The sequence below is a fragment of the Penaeus chinensis genome, chromosome 10, assembly GCF_019202785.1.
Source record: "Penaeus chinensis breed Huanghai No. 1 chromosome 10, ASM1920278v2, whole genome shotgun sequence".
NCBI classification, from domain to species: domain Eukaryota; kingdom Metazoa; phylum Arthropoda; class Malacostraca; order Decapoda; family Penaeidae; genus Penaeus; species Penaeus chinensis.
In genome coordinates this window covers 27,811,871-27,823,537 of record NC_061828.1, presented here as the reverse complement: position 1 = coordinate 27,823,537, position 11,667 = coordinate 27,811,871, and the positions used below count along the sequence as shown (strand labels likewise).

At 39.4% G+C, this 11,667-nt stretch overlaps 1 protein-coding gene across 1 annotated transcript in view; it reads left to right on the top strand.

Annotated features, from left to right (window-relative positions):
- The first annotated feature begins 2,737 nt into the window (after positions 1-2,737).
- Positions 2,738-11,667, top strand: part of LOC125029783 (formin-like protein) — a 10,302-nt gene continuing 1,372 nt past the window's right edge. Inside the window, exons 1-5 of the mRNA XM_047619928.1 lie at positions 2,738-2,801; positions 3,253-3,371; positions 9,081-9,307; positions 9,408-9,518; positions 9,634-10,072. Of these exons, the coding sequence (XP_047475884.1) occupies positions 3,290-3,371; positions 9,081-9,307; positions 9,408-9,518; positions 9,634-10,072 (859 nt within the window). The 5' untranslated portion in view covers positions 2,738-2,801; positions 3,253-3,289. The remainder of the gene's footprint in view (positions 2,802-3,252; positions 3,372-9,080; positions 9,308-9,407; positions 9,519-9,633; positions 10,073-11,667) is intronic.

Genomic DNA, 11,667 nt, shown 5'->3' with positions numbered 1-11,667 from the left:
TTTTTGTTGTTCCCTCCGTACATAGACATAGCGAGAGGATGTCCATATCCCCTGCACCATGTCTAGCGGACCTTCCTCTTGGAGGGGCGGCAGCTGGCTGACCTCCCTCATCCACTTGATTTTATCAACTGTAGACGTGCCCTCCGGAAAGGCCAGTCTAATGTACTTTTCCTTTGGGGCGATGGGTTCACGTTGTTTAGTCGTTACTCCGGTTGCATTATTGGTCATGTTGCTGGTGTGGTGTTGCGACGTGGTCTTCACTGTCTTCCTCCTCTTCTGAACGAGTTGGAATCCCTAGTCATCCACATCGGGGTCGACAGGCAAATCAACACCGTTCATTTCCCTATGTTCCGTGAAATCAATCCCTCCCATAGGGTGGGGGGATGAGGGGATGGTAGATGGCAATGCAGGGGCCCCGAGCACGTCCCCCACCCCCTCCATGATGGGACAGCGAGGAGAGCGAGGAGGTGGTTGTCCACTTCTACGGTGATTAATTCCCTGCGGCCGGGCGCGGGGAGGGTGCGAGCGCCAGGTCAAGTGCTGTCATACATACACTCATCAGGGCTTGTCAACGGTCGTCCGCACAGCACCTTGTCACCCTGTCACTACACTCAATATTCGTAACTTTTACTAAACATAGTATCTGACACAATTTGGAGAGTATACACCCACTTATACCCAAACTGTGTGTGGTGTACAGTTTGGGTATAAGGACAACCCAGGTGAGGGTGTTTATCCCCGTAAAAGCGTCCAAAACACATGAGGAATCCTGGTGACGTCCTGCCTTGTTGTTACTAGGCTTTGAGCTGTGTACACCCACATTATTAAAACGTGGTATGTATCCCCGTAGAGTTTGCATTTACATCTCCGAGGTCAAGCTGTTCTTCCTTATATCAAAGAGTGCCATCCGGCAAAATAACTTTATATATTGTTTTCTTCCACCAAATGCCTAATTCAAACATTATATGGAAGAAATATAAAATGAAACCTGAACACAACTTTGCTATAACGAATAAGTCATTACTTTTTCAACCTTTTTTGCCGTGTCATGATGAGATATTCTCCCAAATATAGGGCATGGACCTGAATACCGGCCATAAAAAGGACCCAACAATAAGTTTATATGAGCATAAATACGTATAGACATATAGATTAATCGGGGTTCGCACAAAAAGGAATCAACTCTTACCCGTTTTACGGAACAATAGGTGATGGTATACTAAATAATTATACACTGTACTGAACCTTTACGTTCCCTCCACAGCTGCCTACCCGCTAAACTACTTTGGTTTTATACAAACAGATCCTCAGATTATAGCCCCCTACATTCTGTTACATGGCTCCCAGTTTGGGAATCACTGGTCTAACGCGTTACGCATACGACGTGTTAAATGATTCAATGCAGATTATGTTGAGGAAATTGGTGTGGATATAGACAGCTCTACGCTTCATTAATTTGCAAACTACACCTTAAAAAAAATATTATGCAAAATCTACAAAACCAAGAAGTAGGACTGTAGCATGCCCACACACTATTGTCATCTTCCTAATGGAGTTGCATGATTTTAATATTTGCTGGTAGTTTGGGAAAGATTCACGCTTAAAAAGGACTGAAAATGTACACAAGGAAAGGAGAAGGTTCTTGGATACATCTCCTTTGTGACGCCATGACCTGGAGCTGGAGCATCTGTTTCATTTACTGTTGCGGGATACAGGAAGAAAGAATATTACGTAGCATTAAGAAAAACACGTTTTATATGATGTTCCTAGCTAATTGGTTAACTAGTATTTTTCTTCAGTTCTACCGAAAAACACTGCCTGTTTCTATCCTTTTTGTGAGGAGTTAACAATTTTCTACCATTTTATGGTTTCGTTTTGAAACGTTATCTATATAACTTTCATGTCTCCTGCAGAATGCATTAGTTTTGATTTGTAATATTTTTCTTTGGTTCTTATTACTTTGGAAATTATATTTTTATACTTTCTAAATGATTCCCCATTGCAATAAAGAAACTAGCCCTTGAATATTAAAGACAGAGAGAGAGAGAGAGAGAGAGAGAGAGAGAGAGAGAGAGAGAGAGAGAGAGAGAGAGAGAGAGAGAGAGAGAGAGAGAGAGAGAGAGAGAGAGAGAGAGAGAGAGAGAGAGAGAGAGAGAAAGAGAAAGAGAAAGAGAAAGAGAAGAGAGAGAGAGAGACAGACAGAGACAGAGACAGAGACAGAGACAGAGACAGAGACAGAGACAGAGACAGAGAGAGCGAGAGAGAGAGAGAGAGAGAGAGAGAAAGAGAGAAAGAGAGAGAGAGAGAGAGAGAGAGAGAGAGAGAGAGAGAGAGAGAGAGAGAGAGAGAGAGAGAGAGAGAGAGAGAGAGAGAGAGAGAGAGAGAGAGAGAGAGAGAGAGAGAGAGAGAGAGAGAGAGGGGGGGGGGGGTGATGAAAGAAGAAAAAATAAACGAATAAACACACAAAGAAGCATTTGATTACACACATACTTGTGGAATATTGATTACCCAAAAGCCTGCCCTCCGTTTATTTACCAATTTCTCCCCTAAACCACTCCACCGTTTTTTACGATGATTTTGTTTTAGCAGGAATAACCGTTTAATAAAAGTAAGCGCTATCGATGGCACAACCCCAATGCCTATCTTCATCACTGCCTGAGGGCTTATCTTATCTTACTATAATCGATAATCCTGTGGCTGTAGACGGACGATTCGGCATAGACGCGGCACTCCTGGATTGTGAGCGTCCGAAGCGGTTGTTCAGGAAAGAGTCGTCCCAGGGTTTCGAATTACTTGTTACAGTACGTACTAAATGGGTGAATGGTTGTCTTGGTTCAAGGACACTTTGAGGTCTTCGGTATCGTTTTAGAGGGTGTGTGGTTTGCTTTCGTATTTTTTTTTTTTTTTTGTAGTAAAGATACTATGCTATTTTTGGTGCTAGTCACATGTACGCGAGAAACCATATGAACATGTATTACAATAGGTTTGCATGTAGAATTTTATATCTGGATCCTATTGTCTTGAAGTACTTGTTAGCAAGTACTTTTCCTACTTTTTACCTTTTGCTAGTTTCAAACTATGAGTTGTTCGGCGTTCTTTCCGAAAAAAAAAAAAAAAATGCATATAATCCTACATTGCCACGAAAACAAATTTAGCCAATAGACAAGGTCAAAAAAAAAAAAAAAAAAAAGGAAAATGACCAACAAACCAACTGATTTTCTTTTCTTTATAATCACTCTCCCTTATTCACAGGCCGGGGCAGATCCGTACCTTGGAGAGAGACGCCGAAATGGTATCAGTGACGAAAGCAGGGTCCGACTGGCGCCAGATAGGCCTACTTAACCTGCTGCTTGTTGCTTCTCTCAGTCGAGGTAAGCAGGGAGGAGGATATTTTTCTTACTTTATCATCTTTACTTGATATATATATATATATATATATATGTATATGTGTATATGTATATATGTATATATTATATGAATGGTAAAACACTCTTCCGTGTAGATACTATGGTAGAAAAGCCCACAGTACAAAAACTAGAGATATTATAAAAATGAGACTAGTTTTGAAATTCAAGGTGGATTTTGAAATTGTATTCTCATTTTCAATAAATCTCGTTTTTGCATTGTGGGTTTATCTATCATGTATATATATAAATGTATTTATATGTATATATATGTATAATATGTATATATATATATGTATAATATGTATATGTATAATATGTATATATATGTATATGTATATGTATAATATGTATATATATGTATAATGTGTATATATATGTATATGTATATATATGTATGATATGTATATATATGTATAATATGTATATATATGTATATAAATGTATACACTATATAATATGTATGTATGTATATATGTATGCATATAAATGTATATGTATATATGTATATTATACATTGTTAGACATTAAATCATATTAGGCTCGCAATGAATGCATTCTTGATACGAAAATCCAAGGTATGAGAGTTTTCCCCAAATAGCACTTATCCGTGTCGAAGAAAGAGTAAAATTTCGAATGCCTATTTTATGCATTATTGTTATCATCCACTCATCTGAAGTAAAACAAATGAATACACTTTCGAAACAGAGCTTGATAATCTTATCTGAGACCATAGGGAGATTAAATGCCCTTCCGGCAGCTTACAACTGGCTTAGAAGCTTGGCTTGGATGATTTCATCTTATTTTGTTTCTCTCCCTCCGTATGTGTGTGTGTGTGTGTATGTGTATGTGTATGTGTATGTGTGTGTGTGTGTGTGTGTGTGTGTGTGTGTGTGTGTGTGTGTGTGTTTGTGTATGTGTATGTGTATGTGTATGTGTATGTGTGTGTGTGTGTGTGTGTGTGTGTGTGTTATGATATTCACGCTTCCACAGTCATAAATATTTATAATTATCCGTTGGCATTATTACCAAAAGGAATAGGAAATTATTATCAGTGAAAAGTCTTTCATATTCTCATACTACGTAGAAGGACTGTATAACTTTTTTGTGTTTATAACCACTTAGTCTTCTACAAGTGCCCCATTATTCTCAGATATGCTGACTCTATAATAATAGCTTTACTAACGTACAACTGATATCACCTTGATAAGGAATAGTGACTGTAGTAGTGAGTGTTTTTTTTGTTTTTTTTTAAATATTGGGTTCGGATATATTATGCGCAGTGCCGCATCCAGCCTTCGCTTCCATCCAAGGGGGTCCCTCATGGCGAACCTCAAGCCAGGCCCTCGGCCCGTCCCTAGCTCCTCACGACAGGTCTGGTCGAGGTGCCCAAGCCATGGCCTCCTAGGTCGTCCTACAGGCCTCCTCCACCCAGGATTATTTTGCAAAGTGGCAACCTGATGGGCATTCACAGAAAAACGAGCTAGGTGCCCAAATAGCCTGAGTTGACGATTCCGGATTATGCAAGTAACAGGTCCAATGCCGATCTCACGGTGTAGCCATCGGTTGGGCACATGGTCTTGTCAACTGTATTCCACGATCCGGCTTCCACAAAGAAAAACTAGCAGTATCAAGGCCTTGAAGACACGTATCTGGTTCTGCATAGGTGCCAACATCTCCAAATGCTCTTGTTGATCGAGTTCATGGGTGTTGCTGCAGCCTAGAGACATGGACTATGCTAGTAGGGTATGTAAATCTCTCTGTGACTACAACGCCCTCATCACAAGCATATAACAAGTTCCCCTAACAGGTCCCCAAAATCCTGGATCTTGGTCTAAGAGACCGAGGTCAAAGGGCTTCACCTCATTTCATCAAGAGTCCCCACCAGTGATTCCAGAGACTCAGATAGGGAAGCAATAGTCGAGGTCAGTGACCTTGATATTGCCCAGTGTTGCTCCACATTGACTTTGGATTGTATCTCTGCCCATTATTCAGTCTACGCAAGTGCTGAAGAGAGTTGGTGCAAGGACACAGCCTTGCCTCACCCTTGAATTAACAAGGAAGAAGTTTGACAGTCTAACGTTTACAAACCCCATCTATCCTGCAAGGAGGGCTTGGGGTTCAGTTTTCTCAGGGCTTGGTAGACCAAGAAATGGCCTTCGACATCCTCAGCAATATTCCTGATGAATTGTTCCTTATCCCTTCTCAGCAGTGTCCGAACCTTGTACACCAAGGAACAGCGTAAATCCTAATTGCCTTTCAGTCAAACCACGCGACACGCAGTTGCGTGACTTCCAGTATCTTCCAGTGAGATGAAATTTTGCCTTGCCCTCGGGCGATGCACTGCATTGAGTGTTTCGTGCTTAAAGGAATTTCGAGTTCTGTGAACCTATCAGTGACTGCCGTGGTGAAGCTCTGGGAATGGCTCTCCCTCAGTATGTCCAAGTGAAAAACCCTTGAGTGACCATAGCTCAGACAGGGAATTTTGACACAACTAGTCTATAGTCGGTGTCACAGAACTCGGCACTCCGGTAAACCCTGCAATTCTGGAAGATCCTCCAGCAAGTGTTGACAAGAATGTGATCGATCTCCTTGGCCACAGTACCTGTATTGCTATACCATGTCCAGTAATACAGGTTGGAGTGCTGATACCATAAGCCAGAAATCCTCAATCTCTGGGAACTAGCAAAGTCCCAGAGAAGGAGACTATTCTCGCTGCTGAGATCAGCTCTTGATCCATGGGGACCGAGAGACATCTTATAGCCAGTCGGATACCGCCTTGAAATCGCCCAGTACAGTGCAAATGTCTCGCTGGGGCCATTGGTTTGCCAAAGATGTGAGTGTGGAATAGAATGCCTCTTTCTCATCGAGTTTACACACATCAGTAGGAGCATACACAACAATAAGAGACATGAAGCTAAAAGCATGCTTCAGTCTCAATGCCATAGTACACTCATCAGCTGGTGTTACCTATACCACTGATGGTTGAAGACGGCTGGAGATAGCTATAGCTACTCCCCGGAGATGGCGACCAGCGCCCTGGACCGACTAGTAGTAGGTGAACCCACCCAGATTGTGCCGCTGCCAGGTCTTCTCACCTCAACTCCCCAACCGCTTCAGTTCCCTCGATAGCAGGCCTAACCGCTCATCATGCTGCAAGGACCGGATATTCCAAGCTCTTACCCGGATAGCTTGCCTGAGGTTAAGCCAGGCAACTGCTCCGGGTGGATGCCACCTCTGCCTCCCCTACCAGTGCTGTTCCATATTAAGGGGGGTGGCAGACTGTGGGGCCCAACGCCTGCCTGTGGAGCTCCCTCGTGCTTTGCCCCACAGGCCACATACTGAGTTTGGCGCCTGCCAGGGCCCTCCTAATGGGACCCACAGATAGGGGGTGGGCACCCAGCATATCCATTTATATAAGATATTGCCAGTGAGCCTGGGAGATATAGTATTAGTCTATATATGAGCCAGGTATTCTGCTTAGATTATTTATATTTAATAGATTAATAGATATCTATATTTCTTTACGCTTTGGCTTGCACTTTACGGATGTTTATTACTGTCTGGAGCTTTCTCTTCTTAAAATTATATAATTATCTTCTGAAACCCTTTGTTTGTGCGATAATAATAATAATCATAATAATAATAATAATAATAATAATGATAATGATGATGATGATGAAGTTGATAAAAGTAATGATAATAATAACAATAATTATAATAATACTAATACTACAAACAATATTAATAATGACCATGATAATGGTTATGATGATGAAGATAATAATAATAATGATAATAGAAAATAATAGTAATAATAATAATGATAATGACGATAATAACTACTACTACTACTACTAGTAATAGCAATAATAATTATGATGATGATAATGATAATAATGATAGTAACGATAATGATGGTATCAATGACGATGACGATGATATCAATGATAATGACGATGATGACGATGATATTAATAATGATGATTGTAGCGTCGTCGTCTGGTCGTGTGTGCCCGACGCGCTATTAATATAATAGTCTACGTTAAAACTGGATGGTAGCTCTGGCCGCTCGATTTCAACTTCGTTTTCGATTAATTATCATCAAATATATTTATTGATAATATTCTCACAGTAGATCATCTATTGATTTACAATTTTCATTCATTTAATTTATATTATTCAATTATATACGTGTTCGTATATCTGTTCATGCTCATTATACAGGTGCATATGTTCATGTGTATATATCTTATTCCATTGTAAATATAATTATATGCTTTGTTGGTTATTATCTCTATATTTTAAAAAAGCTGACTGGCTGGACTGCAGCATAGGATTATCATACTTAATTACTGGTTAACAATGTATTAAATAATTGTAAGTTACAATTTTTTTTTTTTATATTTCACTCGTGCCACAAGAAAATGCTCCTTTGCTGTTCTTCCGTACTTGTGCCAACACCACCACAAAATACAGAGAAAAGACTTAGCTGTTGATTATTTTAACGGGGGGGTCAACAAGAGCGCATGTCCCCCGCCCTTGAAAATCACTGCAAGGGGCACGACCTAGAACGGCTCTGATTGGCTGGGGCTACACGCTCGTTAACCTGATTGGTCCATATGTAATTCGGAGGTATAGAGTGGCATAGAGTACTAAAAAGTAATGCAGAAAAGGTGGCAATGAAAAGCATCTCACAAAACATCTAGGAAAATAGATAAAAGCATTAATAGAGAGAAAAAGAAAAACTGTATACCAGAAAATAAAATAGTGTATGCTTAAAATAAAAAGAAAATGTAATGTAGTTCTTAACAGAGAACGGGCGTCAGCCATTTTAGGCGGTATTCGTATACATCCAAACAAGTAGATATGTTCGTATATTTATAAATTGTAAGCCAGGTGGACCTCTGGGTACACTGCAATGATAGTAGTAATAATAATAATAATTATGATAATAAAGATTATAATAATAATTATGATAATAAAGATTATAATAATAATTATGATAATAAAGATTATAATAATAATTATGATAATAAAGATTATAATAATAATTATGATAATAAAGATTATAATAATAATTTTGATAATAAAGATTATAATAATAATTATAATAATAACAATACTACTACTGCTACTACTAATGATAATAATAGTATGATGATGATGATAATGATGATGATGACGATGACGATGACGATGACGATGAAGATGACGATGGTGATGGTGATGGTGATGGTTAAGGTGATGGTGATGGTGATGGTGATGCTGATGATGATGATAATGATAATGATAATGATAATGATAATGATAATGATAATGATAATGATAATGATAATGATACTGATACTGATACTGATACTGATACTGATACTGATACTGATAATGATAATGATAATGATAATGATAATGATCATGATCATGATAATAAAAATAATATAATGAAATAACAATAATACTAACAATAACAGAAGGAGGAAGCGGAGGATGGAAAATAAGAGAAAGACGAGGTGGAGAAACAAAAAGGAGAAGAAAAAGAAAGAAAATGAAAAAGAACAGGACAGAAAAAGAAAAACAGGTATAGGAGGAGAACGAGAAAAAGAACAAGAAAAAAAAAAAATGTCAGTTCTTCAACACGGCTGTATTACATGTCTCCTACCACGTTCTTTCCTTCAGGAGAAATCTACGAGACGCAGCAGATGGAGCAGATCGAGGAGTACAGATCCGAGGACGTGGAGAGATGCGTCAGGTCACACTGCTCCGAGGCTGTGCTGAAGGTCGCCCTCGTGGTCAAGTCTACGGCAGTAAATATTGAGTACGATGCCGGTTTTTCGCAGGAGACCATAGCCTCCGTGGACAGCTGGCATAAGCTGAGCATCAAACACGTCACTCCTGGATATAAGGTGAGAGGGTGGTGTTGTGTTATTTCCACATTTCTTTTGCATTTTCCTTTACATTTATATTGCCCACCATTGATTCCCCTATATTTCTTTCTTCCACCAGCATAATCTCCAAGTCAAGGTGGACAACAAAACAGTCGACTTCAACCTTACTGGCAAAGGCATGTGGTTCAGCACATCTTACTCTTATGAAAAAATTATCCTCTCCGCTAAGGTACTAGTATAATGACTGCATGAGAAGAAGTCTATCTCTATATCTGTGTGGTTTAGTATCTAGAATTTTGTTTTCAATTTGTTTAAAAATGATTTGCTCTCTTTCCTGTGCATAGGGTAAAGTGGAAGTTGTGGAGTGCAACGTTCTGGCCACAGCAGGTAAGCCGATAATATGCCTCCCTCCTCCCTCTCCTTCTGCTGCTGCCTCAATTGTCCCTCTTGCTGCCGCTGCCCCAACTGTCCCTCTTACTGCTGCCCCAACTGTTCCTCCTACTACTGCTGCCCCAACTGTCCCTCCTACTGCTGCCCCAACTGTTCCTCCTACTACTGCTGCCCCAACTGTCCCTCCTACTGCTGCCCCGCCTCACCCAACAACTACCGCTGCCCCGCCTCCCCCAACTTCCACCGCCATCACTCCTGAACCTTATCATCCGCCCACAAACAAAGATAAAGTCACGACGGCGGGTGTGGGCGGAAGCATACCGGAACAGCCCATGCACCAGCCACCCAATCCCACGGCGGAGCTCCCTCGCCCACCGGCACCTACGAAGGAAGGTACAGTGAACTTCCCACACGCTCTCAGGCATGTTGATAACTCAGAATTTAAGTGTTCATAATATCTAGTAAGGGAGATTTAAATTTTTTTGGAAGCATGACTTTCTGTTTTGATAATTTCTTCTCGTACAGATAGATTGGAGTGTAACCAATGTACATATAACCAGGTAGCTCCTTTTCCATTTATCCTATTGAACCCAAAAATTTAATGGACTTTTTCTTAAGAGTATTCTAATGGATGTCAATGGTTGGGAACTCTTTGTTGTCATAAATAAAGGTGGGTTTTGGTGTTACTTCTTGTATTTAAACCAACATCGAGTAAATCATACAAATAATTATGTATCTAGCTATGTCTGATACCTCATAGCGCACTCTCATTGGCTAAACGTAATGACGTCATTTATTCCGCCCCTTTTTGACCCTGTCATGCTATGCCATATCAAATGGTAAGTGTTTTTTCAGCGCATTTTCTTTGAAAATGGTTCAGTAATAACAATATTAAAAATATTCGAAAACAACAACAACAGAAAAACATATGGATATAATATTTGCAATGAATAAAGACGGAGAGGCGTGGCTTGCCTCGGAAATTGCTAATTGGGATTTCCATTAAGACAAATTGGGACTATCTGCGTTAAAGTACCTTGAGTAGTGGTGTAGTTAGTAGTGGCATTTGTCTTTGTACAATAGTATTATACATGGTTCAGTTAGATTGCATTATAACCTAATTCACAGTACAGTAGTCTAACCTTTGGGATTTATCAGGTTCTATACTGATCATGCATAATTTAAGTACGTTGGATTGTGGTCTAATGTACAATAAATGGTATCTTTGGAGTTATTGTATGTAGAGTGGATTATTTAGACTTGAAAATTCAGATAAACGGATAATTGTGCAGATAAAGATGTGTAGTTAAAGGAGAGGGGGATAGAAAAAATACAGATGGATTAACAGATAAAAATAAGACATAATGAATTTCATTTTGGCTTGTAGTACAGATTACAGCAATTTAGTGTTCAGGTTTCATTATAGGAATTTCGACTAGCATGATTCTTTAAACTGAAATACAACGTTGTCCGTGCAATGTTGGAAGATAATGTTATTGCAGACACACTAAACGAAATGTTTCTTGACAGTGAGGCAATTTATCGCTACTGTTTATGGTTCCTGGAGTGAGTAAAAGATCTACTTTGGTTGGCTATCGCTGCGATTTTCACATCAGCCTGTCTGTGTCCTATGCTTAGCATCAATTTCCTCTTAATTCTGGCATTGGGCTTTGCATGTATTTTTCTGTTTTTTTCAGCTTGAACATCTTCATATAGGCGCTGCAAAAGCTTTTTTTTTTTTTTTTTTTTTTTTTTTTGCCATATTATGAATGTTGTTTAAAGCATATGCTAATTAATTATATCTTTCTGATGCTGGAGATTTTAAGGTCTTGTAATGATCTGAAATTCCCAGACTTCGTTTTATTATAAAGGGATACCACATCAGTATTACGTCAGCTTTGGTTATTGCCAAAGACTCGTATGTTTTGATATCCCTATTAAAAGCAAATCCTGATTCTTTTGAAGTCCTCATGAATACACACCATGGT